At 44.3% G+C, this 18,061-nt stretch overlaps 1 protein-coding gene across 2 annotated transcripts in view; it reads right to left on the bottom strand.

Moving 5' to 3' along the window:
• The window catches only part of MERTK (MER proto-oncogene, tyrosine kinase), a 106,010-nt gene that overhangs the window by 2,600 nt on the left and 85,349 nt on the right, over nt 1-18,061 (bottom strand). The window contains exons 13-18 of one of the 2 annotated variants that reach the window (XM_078056306.1): nt 17,716-17,796; nt 15,158-15,250; nt 13,581-13,699; nt 6,555-6,664; nt 4,721-4,880; nt 3,702-3,838 (exon numbers count right to left, since the gene is read on the bottom strand). In XM_078056306.1, the coding sequence (XP_077912432.1) occupies nt 3,702-3,838; nt 4,721-4,880; nt 6,555-6,664; nt 13,581-13,699; nt 15,158-15,250; nt 17,716-17,796 (700 nt within the window). The remainder of the gene's footprint in view (nt 1-3,701; nt 3,839-4,720; nt 4,881-6,554; nt 6,665-13,580; nt 13,700-15,157; nt 15,251-17,715; nt 17,797-18,061) is intronic. The other variant, XM_078056307.1, reaches the window with a different exon arrangement.

Genomic DNA, 18,061 nt, shown 5'->3' with positions numbered 1-18,061 from the left:
CTTTGTACTCTCCCTGTTTTTACCTTCAATAGACGGCCACTTAAGACTTGACAGTTTTTGTTTCCATTTTCATGGTTTTTGTGGTATAAATCAATTTGCATGACTTCCTTTTTCCCCCCACAAAGCCTTGATTGTTGGCCCTCTGAGATGAGCTTTGAGGAATTTTGTCCTTAGAGACACACTCTCCTTTCCATTACTTCATCAAGGGGCTGTGTTATTTAACTTATTTTCAATTTTTCTGGGTCTTAGGAGAAAGCATTTGAATAACCTATCATTTTCTCATGTAGCAAAGTAGCAAAATCACTTTGAAACTTATTTATTTATTTTTAAGATTTTAGTTATTTATTTGAGAGAGAGAGCGAGAGAGAGAGCACGAGTGGGGTGAGGGACAGAGGGAGAAGCAGGCTCCCCACGGAGCAGGGAGCCCGATGCGGGGCTCAGTCCCAGGACCCTGGGATCATGACCTGAGCCAAAGGCAGACGCTTAACTGACTGAGCCACCCATCCCAAAACTTATGTTTTTTACTTTCAGTACTTTGTGAAGTACTTAAAAATATGAACATGGCTTTTACAGACATGGGAGCATGTGTTTTGTCTGAGCTGCTCCCCCCGCCAAAGGGTGATGCCATAGTAGTGGACCAAGAAGAGGAGCAAGAGGGCCTGGAGAGTAGAAGGGGGCTGTGAGGTTTAATAATTTCAATTTTAGGGGTAGAAAGAAAACAACAGGTTTGGTAGTTGCCTTTGTAAATTGGTCATTTTTGTTTTTCTGTTGAGATTTTATAAAAGAGATAATCCTAACAGTTGCCAGGGGCTGAAGGCAGGGGAGAACGGGGAGTTGCTTCATGGGTACAGATTATCAGTTTCAAAAGATGAAAAGAGTCCTGGAGATGGAGAGTAGCGATGGTTGGATAACAAAGTGAAAGCACTTAACGCTACTGAGCCACTTATAAATGGTTATGTTACATGTATTTTACCACTATTTAAAAAAGGAGTTTAAAAAAATGCAACCATACAAATGTACAAAATTTATAAATGGATGAATTCACCCATACCTGTCAAGCACCTGCTTTGTCCCTGGCAAAGGAATGTCGAGCATCACATTCTTAGCCATTCAGCCCCCCTGCCTGCCATGGGTCAGATCACAGTGGGTTTGAGTTTTGCCCTATGGGCAATGGGGAACTACGGAGAGATTAGGTTTAGGGCATCGACGATCAGACTAATTTCAGAAACATCGCTTTGGTTGCCACCCAAAGAATGTGTTAGGAGCCTGGAGATAAGGAGAAAAATGAGATGGGAGATAGAAGGGCCTGCACTATTCCACAGGAAACAACAATGACCCTGGCCTGCGCATCACTCACATACACTGTGAGGTCACTGTGCCACTGTTCCCACATATGTGATGAGAAAGTGGAAGTCGATGGCCCCAGGCCCCGTCCAGCCCTGGGCTTCCATGGTTTGAGGGTCTTAGGGGCAGGAAGGAGGGGAGGGGCACTCTGAAGGACATGTGCTGGCTGAAAGGACTGAGCGGGATAAAGGAAGAACAAGGCGGCTCCCTCGTGTCACGCTGGACCATGAGGACAATCAGCACCAGTGTCGTGAACCATAGCGGCCAGCTGGTAGGGGGTGTTCTGCAGCCAGGACGCTGTGAACTCAGCTAAGGAAACATCCCATGTAGGTGACAGGGGCATCACACAGTGTGGCCTCTTGGGCGACAGGAAGCAGGGCCTGCAGCCTAGGCTGATGCTGGGAGAAGGAGGTGATCCTCGGAGGGCAGGATCGGAGAGCAGGCCACAGAGTGTACTCTGCTCCTTACAGCGTGATAGTGCTTAGAGTTGCGTTTAAAGAGACCAAGGGGCAACTCAACACAGGAATGAACTCATCTCAACTAAGGTTAGACAGCAAACACGGAGGGGAAGCTCAGAAGTATCTGTCTCATTTTTAAAAAGAAAATGCACAGATATGTAAACACAGAGGCTTCTTTGGGAGACACTGTTCTCCAGCATCCAGATTCGAGGGGGGGACGTGGGAAGAGGGTCTGGTTGACCAGAGCCCCTGCAAGCCTGTAGTGTGGGGACCGTGGACCCATCTGCTTTGCCTGACTTCCCTGACACAAGAGCATCTATGACTCTTTCACCTAAAACTTCTCACTGACTCAGCATTCCCTGCTTGGCTCTATGTGAAATGTCTCAAAACCACCATGTGACACAGCTTAGACCTTGCTAAGACCCCAGATAATCGCTGCAAAGGCCAACTTCTTCTGGAGCACAAGAGAAGCTAAGAAAGAAACGGCAACAAAACTCTTCATTCAATATTGTTTGGTTGCAACTGCTTCCTCATTTTCAGAAGCAAATATGTCATTAATGTGGACCCTTTAAAAACTACCATAAAACCCCAAATCTAATTTAATTAGAATTTCATGATATTTCTAAAGGACTTATGTTTTTTGTGTCTGTTCTTCATGTTATATATTTACAACCACAATAACCACCACCATCACCACCAAGCAGGGTGAGGCTCTGATCAATAGAGTTTCCTTCTGCTTGGCTTGGGCAGGATCTGGGAGGCCTGCATGCTGACCTAGGTCTTCTCACCCGTGTGTAGAAGCAGGGCTAGAGTGTGTGTGTGTGTGTGTGTGTGTGTGTGTGTGTGTGTGTGTGTGTGTGTAGGGGGGTGTCCGTGCAGGCCCACAGTCCTGAAACATTCTTGCTAAATATGGTGAAATGCCCTCTCTAAGCTCAGGACTCCTGTGACTTCCATCAGGAAGGTTCCAATCGCCAAGCTAGAAGCAGTGCCACAGAAATTATATTTAAAAGGTCAGCAAGGTGTTTGGGGGACATGGATGTGGCATGATGCTACTAATCACTGGTACCATTACGTGACACTCCCAGAGGCTGAGCATTCTACCTGTTCTCTTCTTTAACTTTTCTTCCCAATCCCTTTCTGAGGATGGGACTCTACTTTTTTTGCGTGTGGCTAATAATGAGGCACAGAGAGGTCCTGTCAGTTGTGATGGCCACACACGTGGCTGGCTGGGAGGCAGCGGCCAGTCTGACTGCAAGTCCTGGGCCTCTTCCCATACTGCCCGCCCCAAGAGAGAGGGCCTGTGGGGACAGGTGTCACTGTGGTCCTGCACGCTTGGAGCTGGGGGCTCTCACGCTCGCTGAGCACACAGTCTACCAGGGAGGGTTTTAACGCCTACATTTCTAGGCCCACTTTGTACCAACAGAGTCCTAGTCTCGGCACAGGGCCGAGGGATCACACTGCTAGAACATCTCCCAGCAATTCCGAGGACTAGGCTGACCTCGGTGTCACTGGCTTTGATCTCCAGATTTCCTCACTGAAGATGTTACTGTGATTTTATATTGTTTTATGTTGTCTAGAAAGAGAACTGTAGCAGTAAGAGGGCAGGTAATCGTTCAAGTCCCTCATATACGGTAGAGTCAACCTGTTTGTCTATAGGGTAGGTCTCCTAGAGGTGCTTATAGAACATCAGGACACGTGCAGGCTTGCTGGAGATGTGCCCACACCAGCTCCCACACCAAGAAAGGCTTGTGGCCTGGGACGTCTGCGTGCCACCTCCCACATACAGCCATCTGGCTAAGTGCGACCCCTCCCGCTGAGCGGCTGTGTGTCCCCAGGTCTGCGCAGGGCCGGCTGACTGGCCCGTGCAGAGCGCCCAGTGACACGGAGATGCTCACTCACAGTTCATCCAGACAGTCCTCGGGCTGCTTCAGCCTGTGGCCGTGGAGAAGATAGTCGTACATTTCGTGGTTCTGGACTCCCGGGTAGGGAGTCATTCCCCGTGTTGCTATCTCCCACATGGTCACGCCAAATGCCCACTGAGAACAAAACAACAAGTTAGGATGCAAGTCTTTTCAGAAAGGCTGAATGGACTTTTTCATTTAGAAAGGTCATTTCCTGAACCATGAGAGACTATGGACTCTGAGAACTAAACTGAGGGTTCTAGAGGGGGTGGGGTGGGAGGATGGGTTAGCCTGGTGATGGGTATTAAAGAGGGCACATATTGAATGGAGCACTGGGTGTTATACACAAACAATGAATCATGGAACACTACATCAAAAACTAGTGATGTAATGTATGGTGACTAACATAATAAAAAAAAGAAAAAGAAAGGTCATTTCCTTAAAGCCCGATAATGGTGCACAAAGCTGACAATTACGCCTGAGACACGCTGCTCTCCCAGCACCGCAATAACGAGGGAGTCAGAGAGCCACACTTCCCCGGGGGTACTAAGGCTGTTCCGGGAAATCTGACAAGGCGGACATAGCCTTCTCTCCGCGTGTCAGTGCTCTGTGTAATGCGCGGTTCCCCGGCTGCTGTCAAGTCTCTGCTTTTCCCCATCTCTGGGTAAGGCACCTTTTATATAGAGCCATTGGACGAACTCATTCAATTTAATGTGAATATCTTAGTTGTGGGCAATAAGTCACTATATTGTAGCAAAAAAAAAAAAAAAAAGATGGGAATAAATGAAAGGCCTATGCAAAAACAGATCTTCTGAACATCAAACGACTTCAGCAGATTCAGCAGAATCTAGTGTTCACCGGAATTAAAGAATCTAGTGCTAAATGAAAGGTGTGAACATGCTCCCAATCCTCAGTTTATCAGAGAGTAACATGTCGTGCAACACCAGCTTAAGTCACTTCTTCCGGCGCGCCTTCGTCTTTGCAGTGTGGGGCTCCGAATCAAAGTCCTGCACATACCACGTCACTTTTACTAGTGTAGACTCGGTCCGCAAGGCTCTCTATGGCGATCCACTTCACCGGCATCTTAGCAATGCGGCCTTGGCGGTAGTAATCACCGCTGTAAATCTTTTTAGAGAGGCCGAAGTCCGCGACACAGACGGTCATATCATCTCGTAACCTACAGAGAGCAAGTTCACGTCCTCAGTGACATTCAGAGGCAAAGCCTAAATCACAGGTCTGCATCAGACGCAGCTGAAAACATTCATGGTAAGTAACCAAAAGAGAGAGACCCCATCCGCCTGGGAGGGTCCTGCTTTGGGACCAATGACGGAGCAGGTGACAGGGAGTTACAACCTTGCACGCTGGTTCGTGTGGGGGTGTGGAGCAGCAAGGGCACCTGTGCACAGAGGGCAGGGCCGCCCGGAGGGAAGAGATGCTGCACAGGAGGAGAAAGAGCCGCAGTCCAAATCCAGGGCCCTCCAGTGGACCCGTTTAGCACCCAGTAGCCTTCCTGCCTCGTGTCTGGAAGCAGCATTGGCTCCTGCCCGTTCGGGGGAGGTGGGCAAGTACAGGCTGTAAGAGGGGACCCTGGACTTCCTGTTAAGATAGCCAGGTGGTACTTGAGGAATTAACGGGAAAATGAGAGGGATACAGCTGCAGTTACAGCCCAGGCTGTTAAAGCAGATCCTAGACAGGAGGAGAAAGGAGGAGAAATGAGTGGTCTGGAGGTGGGATGACTGCCTTGTTCCTGTTTGTCTGACACTGGTTTTTAAAACTGAAAAGTCCCCCATCGTGGGAAATCCCTCAGTCCCAGGCAAAGTGGACAGCTGGTCACCCTACCTGATGGGAAAAACATGAAGGAAATATTAAGGGCAAAGAGAGGTTGTCATGATTCTCCTTCCACGGTAGAAAAATCACTTAAATAAAAACAAACAAAGGGCGCCTGGGTGGCTCAGTTGGTTAAGCATCTGCCTTTGGCTCAGGTCATGATTCCCGGGTCCCCAGTTCGAGTCCCGCATCGGGCTCCCTGCTCAGCGGGGAGTCTGCTTCTCCCTCTCCCTCTGCTTGCCGCTCCCCCTGCTTATGCTCTGTCTGTCAGATAAATAAATAAAATCTTAAAAAAAAAAAAGCCACCACCACAACAAACAAACAAGACCCTTCTGGGTTTTAAAAATGAGGTACAAGTGGTAGGGGGCCAGCCCCTATGGTCACATCTCCAACCAAGAAAAACAGTAACAGCAATACATTTAAGGAACACTCTCTCTTGTTGCAATAATAAACCTAAAATCGAGAACTAGTTATTATTTTTGAAGATTTAGAGCAGATAATGGTCCTGCTGGAGCAGGATGGAGAGGGGGGGAGCTTGAGGTCAGAGTTCTTGTAGAAGTCCTTGTCTCTCTGCTGCAAGAGGAAAGCCTCCATGTAGTTTCACAGTACACACTCACAAGGCAGGATCTTGAAGCCTGACAGACAAAACCCTTATGATTTTCCTTACTGCCTCCATGACTAGCTGACTTACATATGTAACTCTGGGTCCAAACCTAGCCGATGGCAAAGGGGAAGGATCACAAAGATCATCCCCAGCTCTTCAAGCTGAGAGGGTGAAAATAAAGAGTCACAGGAGAACGTTCTGGAAGCCAACCAGACTCGTGGAGGCAGACGTTGTGAAGAGACCCAGTCACACATCAGAGCCAGAGAAATCCCATCTCCAGAGCCAGCCACGCGCTCCCCTCCCAAACCTGCCTCTCCTCCATGTTTTAACAGCAACAGGCCATCCCCTATTCTTACCCGGCCCCCGACATATCTCACACGATGAGGTCTAACCCCTCCCGGGTTGGGCCAGGACTCTTACATGCAATTTCGAGCAGCTAAATCACGATGAAGAAAATTCCTGTTGCTCAGATACTCCATTCCCTGGGCGATGTCCACCATGAACTTCAGTAGTGTCTGCAGAGGAATATGCTGGGAGGGGAGGAGAAACAAGCAGACAAAATATGTTTTAAAAGTTAAGCTTGGAGAGTTATTGCCACCTGAGGGGAGAGAGAGTGTTTTTGTGTTTGTCTGTTTGTTTAGTGGTTGTAATTCTTAAAAGTTGGGTCTTGAAACAAGGAAACAAACCTTTCACTTCCGTATCACTCATCTCACAAATAAGTTTTTTAAAAAGGAATAAAAACAACAACAAACCACAAAACTTCCCAGCAGATTACACATTCTCCCTGTCTTTAAAAATATGGATGGTGAATAACATTCTTTTTGCAAGTTAGGAGGTCAAATGGGATCCTTTGTGTCCTTCGGAGTGGCAGGGGGACAAAGCACCTGTGCCAGGAAAAGAGAGGAAAAGGGGAGGGGGACGGACAGAAAGCCCACTCAGCCCACTCCAGTCATGCACGCATATGCGATCATCTTATTTTGAGACGCTTGGAAAGACACGTTTCTTTCAGACAGAAATTAGGACAGTCTTGGCCCCTTATTACAGGACCAAAGGACCACAAGGAGGTATTCAGGGATTTTATTTTTGTTTTTCTAGAGCCTTTCTGTAAGCGTCAACAGTCTACGCTGTACAAATCAAACAGACGGCTAGGTGAGAGCAACTGCTCCGTCGGAACTGAAGACGAGGGGATGACTGATGAAGGGCTGTGTTGTAACTAAACATTTTAGCACAGCAAGGGCCCTGAAGAAAAGGGTTTACCACAAGTTCCTGGCACTCATGAATGGGTCCATCCATGACAGGCTCTCTCCAGGGCATTGGATTCGTCATGGCTTATTCTCTATGGAACATGAGTTTTCCGAAGTGGTGTTCACGAAGACACTGAATTCTTAATGATTTATATTTCCCAGCTAAGATATATGTTAATTACATGGTCTATATAAGAAAATGCTTTAATTATCCTTTACCCTTACATACTGGAGTTGTTAAAAACAAGTAAACAAAAAAATGTCAACAAATCAGGCAGGAAATTCTTATGCCTCTGTTCTGTATATTCAAGGCATTTGATTTTCTGGATGACAGTTTCCAGGAAAGGATTTGGGTGCTAAAGAATATAAAAATCCTGCTGACATTGTGAAGGTGTAGTGCATATTAGGTACTATTTGTGTAATTTTTCCCAAGAACATTTATGTTATTCTTGCAGATTGTGACCAAAAGTAATTTAAAAGATAATTGTGTGGTAGAACTAAGAAATGAATTCAACAAGGTTACAGGATACGAGATTAAGATACAAAAATTAATTGTATTTCTATACACTTAGTGATGATCAATCTGAAAATAAAATTAAGAAAATAATTTCATCTAAAAAGAATTAAAAATGAAATACTTAGGAATAAATTTAACAAGAGAAATGCAAAACTTATACTCTGACAATTATGAAACATTGAAATTAAAGTAGATCTAAATAAATAGAGATACCCTGTGTTCATGGATCAGAAGACCTAATATTGTTATGATACCAGTATTCCCCAAACTGATCTACAGACTTAACATAAGTCCTATCAGAATCCCAGCTGGCTTCTTTATAGAAATTGACAAGCTGATCCTAAAATTCGTATGAAAATTCAAGAACTCAGAATATCCAGAACAAGCTTGAATAAGAAGACCAAAGTTGGAAGCCTCACATTTACTAATTTCAAAATTTACTAGAAAGCAACTATAATCAAGATACTGTGGTACCAGCATAAGGATAGACACACAGATTAATGAAACAGAATTGAGAGTCTAGAAATAAACCCATAAATATATAGTCAAATGACCCTGAACAGAGTGCCAAGATCATTCAGTGGGGAAAAGAACTAGACAAGTGAGTGGGATATGCAAGAGAATGAAATTGGACCCCAACCTGAAATCATATACAAAATTAACTCAAAATGGATAATGTGAGAGCTCAAGTATAAAATTCTTAGAATTATTCATAAAAGCCAAAAAGTGGCAACAACCCGAAAGTCCATTAATAGATCAATAGATAAATGAAACATAATATATCAATACAGTGGAGTATTATTTGGTCTCAAAAAGTAATGAAGTACTGATAGAAGCTACAACATGGATGAACATCAAAAACATGCTCAGTGAAAGAAGCCAGATACAAAAGACCACACACTATCATTCCATTGATCTGAAATTTCCAAAGTAGGTAACGAGAGAGACAGAAAGCAGGTTGCTTAAACTGAGGGTTGCTGGAGGGGGCGGGGGGGTGGGAGGATGGGGTAAGTGGGTGATGGGCGTTAAGGAGGACATGTGATGAGCACTGGGTGTTGTATGCAATTGATGAATCATTAAACTCTACCTCTGAAACTAATAATACCCTATATGTTCATTAACTGAATTTAAATAAAACACAATAAAATTTAAAAAAAAGAAAGGTTGCTTAGAGCTAGGAACAAGGCGGGGAGGGGAGACTGGGAAGTGATTGCTAAAGGGTATGGGACCTTTTTTAGGTGATGGTTGCAAAACTCTGGGCATACCAAACACCACTGAGTTGTACACTTCAAATGACAGAGCTGTATGGTGTTTGAATTATATCTCAGTAAAAATGTTATGAAAAAAAACCAATTCCTGTTCCAGGAAAAGAGAGGGAGACGGAAGGGGAAAGAGAGAAGACAGACTTCTCTTTTTGTCTCTGGAGGCTGGTGGATGAGGATGTCATGCCTGGAGGAGCTGCCCCCATCAGAGGTGTGGAGGGGCAGCTGCAGCTGAAAAAGCAGGAAGATGGAACAGTTGTGGACACGGGATGATGTTGTTGAGATTAGAACTGACCAACACCGCAGCTGTCCTACCTCTGGGCTTCATTGTGTTGAGATCCTTCTGCTCCTGCTAGTGTGGCCCAAGACGACGTCTCGGTTATGCAAATGGGCTCCCCCAGCAGGGCCTGGGTGCTGGGCCCCAAGTGCCACTCTGTCTTCCATGTGAATAGTACGTCTGGAGGTGTGCAGGGCAGACAGGGAGATGACAGGACAGGACCCCAGTTCTCATGGGGGTGGATACACCAAAGGGAGGCAGGCTATAAGAACATATACATCAAGCAGAGATAAGAGCAACCTGCTCCAGAAGCTCAGCAGAGAAATGGATTCTCATGGAAAAATTTAAAAAATATTCTACACTGTCATCATGGCTGTCCTTAAAAGACAGGAAGGAATAAAATGGCCAATTAAGAGGAAATACATGGCCACGATCAGAATGAGCAAACACCTAGTGATCTGAGAGCACACATGTGTTTTAGGAAAAGGAGGTTGTCTTGTGTCAAAAGCGAAGAGGCAGAGAGAATGTGGTGATAAAGCAGGAAAGATAAGTTGGGATCTGTAACAGATCAGATGGCTTCCCTTGCGTGTAATATAAAACCCAACTCACAAATGCTCCAATGAAGTCAAGTAATCAAGACAATGTGGGAGGGGCAAATGGGCACATAGTTTAACAGAACAGAATGGAGAACTCAGAAATAGACCTACACTTACACAGCTAATTCATTTCTGACAAAAATGAGAATTCAACAGATTAATGACAGTCTTTTCACAAATGATACTGGTCATCTATATGAAAAATAAAAGCAAACCTTAAGCTAAATGTCACACCTTATATAAAAATTAATTAAAAATGGATCACAGATTTAAATGTAACATGTAAAAATCACAAAATTTTTAGAAGATAACATAGGAGAAAAATTTTTTTATCTGGGTTTAGGCAAAGAGTTCTTAGACAGGACAGCAAAAACATGATCCATGAAAGAAAAAAACTGATGAATTGCACTCAGCAAAAGTTAAATATTTTTACTCACATTAAGAGAATACGAAGACAAAAAAAAGAGATAATACAAAGACAAGCTACAAACTAGGAGAAAAATCTTGGCAAATTGGATATCCAAGAAAGGTACTGTATCTAGAATATATAAAGTGCTCTCAAAGCTCAATAATAAGAAAAACAACAACCCAATTAAAAAATAAACAGAAGACTTTAACAGACCCTCACCAAAGAGGATAGAAAGATGGCAAATAAACACAAGACAAGATGCTCAACATCCTTAATCATTAGAGAAATGTAAATAAAAGCCACGATGAGGTATCACTACCCACCTATCAGAGCAGCTAATAACCAAATCAAACCAAACCAAAAAACTACTGATAATACCAAGTGCTCACAAGAATGCAGAGCAACTGAATCTCTCATACACTGCTGGTGGGAATGTAAAATAGTACGGCCACTCGGGAAAATCGTTTAGAAGTTTCTTATAAAATTAAACATATGCTTTCCATATGACCTAGTATCTCACTTCTGGGTTTTTATCCTAGAGAAATAAGAAGTTATGTTCACTCAAAAACCTGTACGTCATTTTTTAAGAACAGCTTCATTCATCCTTGCCCAAACTGGAAACAACCCACGTGTCCCTCAACAGGTGAATGGATAAGCAAACTGGTACATCCATGCACTAGAAGATACACAGCAATAAAACAAGGAATGAACTATTGATCCAGGCAACAACTTAAATGGATCTCAAAGGCATACTGCTGAGTAAAGGAAGCCAAAAAGTTACAAACTGTATGATTCCATTCACATAACATTCTCAAAAAAACAAAACTATAGTAATAGAGAACAGATCAGTGGCTGCCAGGAGTTAGCCATGGGGGCAGAGAATGACTACAAAGATGTCACCGGAGGAGGTATTTTTGGGTGATGAAACTGTTCTGTATCCTGACTATGATGATGGGTACATGATTCCATTTATGTGTTAACACTCATAGAACTGTACACCAAAAAGGAAAAAAGAGTCAATAACACTGTATGATAATTTAAAAAAGATTTTTATAAAGATTATAAATAGTCTCTATCTCTTCCACAATGATTCAGGAAAAAAGTCCAATAAGAGGCTACTCTATTTCCAAAGGGCCCATACGAGAGAGGAAGGTTGAACTTCACGAGTAAAAACAGACGATTGTTGGCCATCAAACAGCCCTGAATATGGGCCTGTATATTTTTACTGTTTTACTATAGAATTCACTCTTTTTTTTTTTTTTTTTTTTTTTTTTTGCGAGAGAGAGAAAGAGAGACAGAGAGCATGAGAGGGAGGAGGGTCAGAGGGAGAAGCAGACTCCCTGCTGAGCAGGGAGCCCGATGTGGGACTCGATCCCGGAACTCCAGGATCATGACCTGAGCCGAAGGCAGTCGCTTAACCAACTGAGCCACCCAGGCGCCCCTAGAATTCACTCTTATGCAACACGAAATTCCCATCCCTCCAAAAATTATTAGAAAAATCATACCACATACCAGAAAACTAAATGGGAGTGAAATTGCCCATCAGTATGAAACAAAATCCATTCAAGAGGATGGCATGCAGCCATTCACAGCCAATTGTCTGGAGGCTGCCCTGCCGGGGAGGGGTGCACATGGGATGGGGCCATCAGAGAAGAGCCGAAGGCAGGGGCTCTGCAACTTGGGGGCCAGTCCTGCCTCCACCATTGCCCGATCTGTGCCTCAGTTTCCTCACCTGAGGTTCTATTAGTAAGGACTTCCTATCGTTGTTGTGCTATTACTGCATCGCTGTATGCAAAATAAAGCTTCTACTAAGTGCTTGAGAAATGCGGATAGGTGCATACCTCCTGAGCACCAGCCTGTGAAACACATAGGCCTGGAATGAAAGTTGGGATGTGAATATCCGAAGGTGCCAATGATTGTGCTAAGATGTTGGAAATTGTAGTTTGCTTGTTTTTTTTCTCTTCTTATAATATTATCATCCTTCTTTTGGGTGGAAAAAGGGAAGAAAAACACTCAGCCATGCTGAGTCCCCTACTTTGGATTAGGCCCTTCGACTCTTGGGAGGAGCCTCAGTGATTTTTATAATAGCTCTGAGATGTGGCTACAATTTCCTAACTCTGGTTAGTGACTGTGTGGGTGGAAGACTTAAAGAAGTCATGAGGAAGAGAACAAAAATCTGAGCATGAAACCAAGGGGAACTGAAAAAAGAAAGATCACTTACACCTTTCTGGGAATAACAAAACAAGTAAAAGTAAAAGAAAAGGAAAGCAAAAAATAACCTTTCTCATCCATAACACACAGGGTCAGCAGGACACAGACAGGAAGGTTCTGGAATGTTTACCCTAAATTGGGTCTCAAGGTTTTGCTTTTGTTTTTCAAGTGCCTTGCCAAATTTGATAAATGGCTGTTCCTGCAGATCTGTCTGTCTCTTGGGATGAGGACTTTCCTCATGAAGCCCCACAGTCAGTCACCTTTCTTGGGGGCCCGGGTCGGTCACCTGGGTGGGACCTGTGGCCGCATGCTGGTGGGCATGGTGCTTCAGTCTAAGCTCCTGTTTCTGTCGGGCTTCCCTGTGCTGTGGGATTCAGACAGCGTTTGCCCTGTGGGGTCACCACCCCTCTTAGGGGCACTGTTGGAAGGAAAGCATGCCGACCCACCAATTCACAACATGCTTTCCCATCCTGAGGATGGAGGCGCTCTTGATAATCGGAAAGGTGGACAGAGTATATTCAGGCTCAGTGTCCAGAAAAACAGCTCAGTGCAGCTTCCCTCTGGGTGAAACGGATCCTGCTTCTAGTGATTTCAGAGTGAATGAGTTGGAAAGAGGAGACTTCGCAAGAAAGAGGCCACTCTGTCAGCATGTGGGGCCCACCCGGCTCCATTGCAATGAGGCTTGAGCCATGAGATTGTGCGCCCAGCTGGCTTCTTCCCCCCACTAAAATGGGAATAATAAGGCGATGAGCAGGCCTGCTGTGAGGACAGAAACCACATTTCTGTCCCCAGGGTGCACAGTGAGCGCTGAACAAAGGCCAAATGTCCTCTCCCTCCCGCCTTTATTTTCAAGGTTAGATGCTGAGGTTTCCCAGGCCCTGTCACGGAAGCCTGGGGGACTGTTCAGAGGCAAGACGACTGGGTAATTACCTTGGGTCCTGTCTCTAGTCGGGAATAGAGTAAGTAGGTATGCAGATCCCCGTACTTCATGAAGGGTAAAATCACCATGGGCTTTGGGATGCCTTGAGAGCTCATTTCTATACATACACCTGAAATTAAAACCAGAGAAAGTTACAAAGAGCCCTTTGTTAGCAGTAACCAGAAAAGGACTGCAGGAGCACTGGCCAAATTGAAACCATGTGCTCTGGAGGTAACAGTTAAAAACAAAATAAACATGGGGCGCCTGGGTGGCTCAGTTGGTTAAGCGTCTGACTCTTGATCTCAGCTCGGGTCTTGATCTCAGGGTCATGAGTTCAAGGCCCATGTTGGGCTCCATGCTCCTTAAAAAATTAACAAATAAATAAAATAAAACAAATACCCATAACTCACACACAAGCTGTATTAGAATATGGAACACATGCTGGGTCCACTTCTTGGTAATTTTTTTCTTTCAGATTAGTAACAATCTTTGCATGAGAGGTCTCAAAAATTAATCTGTCACAGTATAGCCATCTAGACACCCATGGAGTTTTTGTTACACTGAGCCGAAGTGAGGGGTAGTGACTGCAATAGAATTCAAGGGCAAACTAATTTCATGGGATAGTTAAGCACCTGATCAGGTGAAAAAGCCTGGTGCCATCAAATGCTCAAAACTATTAAAAGAATTTTGAGGGCCAATAGGTAAAATTCACATCTCTAAATTTTAACAGTTATACACAAGAAACACCATTTATCATGAAAAGCTAGAACTAGGGCCCGTCACCTGATGGCAGGCTGGCAAAGCTCTTGCATATCACGGCCCATCCATCGCAAAGCACGATGGTTCTCAGAGTCTGCAGAAATCAATAGCTGCAAAGGAGTAACAGTGGTTTCTTTGAAATGATTTTATATCCAATCATTATTTTTTCACATCTCTCTGCAGCTTTGATCGTTAATAAAACTTTGAAAGTTCCCCAAAGAATTGAGCACTTATCAAGACACAGGACAGAAAAAAAAGAAGTCAGCAGAATATTCAATTATGCTTAGGTCGCTCTTCTGTGTTGGAATTGTGGCACTTACATAGTAACCTCTTGATAGCTACAGGGCCACAAACCAAATTCTATTAAATCATGTCCCATGATCCTAGGAAATCAGTACTTGAAAATACGTTAATAAATTGTTTCTCAAAGATGATCTATGGAATGTATCTACTTTGACAGCTTTACCCTACTGGTATTTGATTCATGGATAACCTTAAATCAATAAAAATTATAACATAGTTTAACATAAGCTTTTGTCTTGCCTTGGAGTAACGTGCAGGCCCCCGTTTTCACCCACAGTCACTTAGAACTCTGTGGACACTAAATGTTCCTGGCCCTTGGGGTGTCCAGGAAATGCAGGCCCATTTTTACCATCAGCTTCAGAAAATGTAACTGTAAGAAATCTTTGGGGTGAAAAACTCAATGTTACCAATTACTGTGGGGTCATACAAAATATAAACTTATCTGCCCCAGAGACTTTTCCTTTGGTGCGGAGTGGATTAGCCAAGCCCCGCTGTCCCCCCCAAGTCCCGTATTTCTCTGAGGTACCTAGGAGTCGGATGACGTTGGGGTGGTTGAAGTCTTTCATGCACGCGGCCTCACTGAGGAACTCCTCAATCTCTCGCTGAGAAAAGTTGTCCACTAAAAGAGAGGATGGAAAATGGTAGGCACCGATAATTTACTCAGGAGGTAAGAGCAATTTTGTTCTCTGAAAGTAAAATCAGGAAAAGGCAAAACTACAGCAACAATAAACAGATGAGTGGTCGTCAGGCATGGGTGGGTGGGGAGGGATGAATAGATGGCACACAGGAGAATGTAAGGCAGGGAAACTTCCACATGATACTGTAATGGTGCACATAGGACACCGTATTTGTCAAAACCCATAGAATATTCAATACAAGGTGAAAGCTAATATAACCTATGGACTTCAGTTAATAACGTATCACATGGGTTACTGATGTATCAGTTGTAGAAGATGCCCCACATGGACGCAAGACGTTAATGATAGGGAACAGGGGCATATGGGAACTCTGTATTTTCTGCCCAATTTTTCCAGAAACCTAAAACTCCTCTAAAAATTAAAGTATATTCCTTAAAAAAAAAAACAAAAAACCCTGAAAGTCAAATGTAACTGATCTGTTGCGATTATTTTTGCCTTAAAAAAAGCAAGAACACATGTTTCTCTCTATCTTGCAAGGCTGGTTGCTGAATCATGCCTTGTGGACTGGATATACTTTTCTAACTTCCACACCATACCATCTTGGGATTAAACCAACTTGAGAGAGACATCTAAAATTCTATATTATGTTGGGGGAAGCAAGCCAGTCACAAGAGGATAAGTACTGTGTAATTCCACTTTTACGAGGTAATTAGAGAAGCCAATTTCATAGAGACTGAAAGGGGGATGGTGGTAGCCAGGGGCAAGCGGGGGCAGAGGACATGGGAAGTTGTTTAATGCATATGGAGTTTCAGTTTTGCAAGATGAAAAAAATCCTGGAAGTGGATGGTGGTGATGGTTGCACAACAGTGTGAATGAACTCAATGCCACTGAACTATGCTCTTAAAAATGGTTAGGATGGTATATTTTAGGTTATGTGTATTTTAGAAACAAAGAAACGAGGAAAAACAAAGAAAAACAAACATAAAGCCAGGCATGCCTTAGGGAATTTACTTTAACACTAAGTATTGACTGAAATCACATGTGCATGCATATAGCATAGGGTCTGGACATTCTATGGGCTTTGTACATATTAATCTTCTTATTAAAGCAAATTTAAGAAAAGTAAAAAAAAAATCATATAGACCTGCAAAATGTCTGCTACCTTTGCCCTCACCTATTATCTTTGCTAAGACAGCTAGGTGGGTGGAACAGAAAGGGTAGGGTATGCCCGCAAACTCCACCCCACCCGCCCCAAGGGACCAACATCCTAGGCAAACGTGGATGACCCTGGGATGCAGAGGCCAGAGACTGTTCTTTCAATCTTTGATAATTAGCATAGATACAATTCTTAGGCAAGTGATTCTAATTCAAAGAAGAGCATGGCCAAGGCCAGAGAAGAAACAGATTCCAGGCCTAGCCCCTTTTACAAGGTCCCCCCCAAACCTTCCACTGGTAAATGGGGACAATGGAAAGAGCCTTCACATGGACCAGGTTCAAATAAAATAATGCAAAGGGCAGGAAGAGTGCTGAATGTGCGATCATGTTCTGCCACTGCAGCCTGGCCAATGCGTGGTGATGAAAAAGTCCAGCACAACCTTCTCCCTTTTAAGCTGTCTGACTTCGACAAGTCACCCCGTCTCTGAGCCTAGTTTCCTTATCGAGATAGACATCTGCACAGATTCTGGAGTGCCCCAAATAGCATCTGTCTTTACTTTTGTCAATGCTGTAATTCATTCTCCTCTACACTGCCACCAAAGTGAACTTTCTAGAATGTGATCTGCTTTTGTTCCTCATTTGCTTAAGACTCTTACTGGTGTTCTCCTACTCGTGGGATAAAAAGCAGATTCTTTGTGACGACTTATAAGGCCCTTTCTGACCCGGCTGCAGGCTCTCTTCCCAGCTTGCTTGGAGGTTCCAGCTTGGGATCACTGTTCTTCATATCTTCATAAATATCTCTCCTCTCTCTGGGAAATGTACCTTCCAGGCAGCCCACAACTTCCTGAGGACTATGGAACCATCCTCAAGTGAGGAAGTGATCCCACCGAGCTGGCCAGATCAGCCAGGCCAACCCTTGGGGTCAGAGGCTGCTACCAGATCAGCCTTGTCTCAGAAATTCATGATTTATTTTGGAGTCATTCACTTTACTAGGTGAGAGTGAGGAGGGAAGGGGGGGGGAGAGAGAGAGAGAGAGAGAACGAGACAGAGAGGGAGGTGTGGTATAAATAAGGAACATAACTTCCTCGAGTGTAAAGAATATACCATGCAGATATGCAGAGCTCCTAACGGTCACTTTCCCTCTGTGACCACACGGGGTTCTGGATGGCCTTCTGACCCATCAGTGACTGAGAGCATGACACATGAACCCCCTCACTGGCCCTACAGAGCACCAGGTTACTGACCCAACTGCCCACCCCGGCTGGAAGGGGTTTCATCAGTGATAACTCACACTTCATGGTCTTCACGGCCACTTTCTGAGAGGTCCCATCTTGCTGCTTAAGGTTTCCTTCCATCACAGACCCAAACTCTCCTGTGAAGTAAGACAACATCTATATAAGACAACATTGTGCAGAATCTCCCCTGACCACAGAAACGCTACAGTTCCCCAGCTGCTGTTTTTATGTGGCCGGAGAGTGACCAGTATGTAGCAGGTGGGCAGGGCCTGCTGGGGCCACCCATGCTCGTACACCAGGGACACAGGTCACGCACTAGCCTCCTGCTTGTCACAAGCTTGCTTGGCTCAGGCTCGGCTCAGCCCATCATTTTATTAAGCATTATAACTGATCCAAGACACT

Source organism: Halichoerus grypus, chromosome 10, assembly GCF_964656455.1.
Source record: "Halichoerus grypus chromosome 10, mHalGry1.hap1.1, whole genome shotgun sequence".
NCBI lineage: Eukaryota > Metazoa > Chordata > Mammalia > Carnivora > Phocidae > Halichoerus > Halichoerus grypus.
This window is presented reverse-complemented; position numbering and strand designations above follow the sequence as displayed.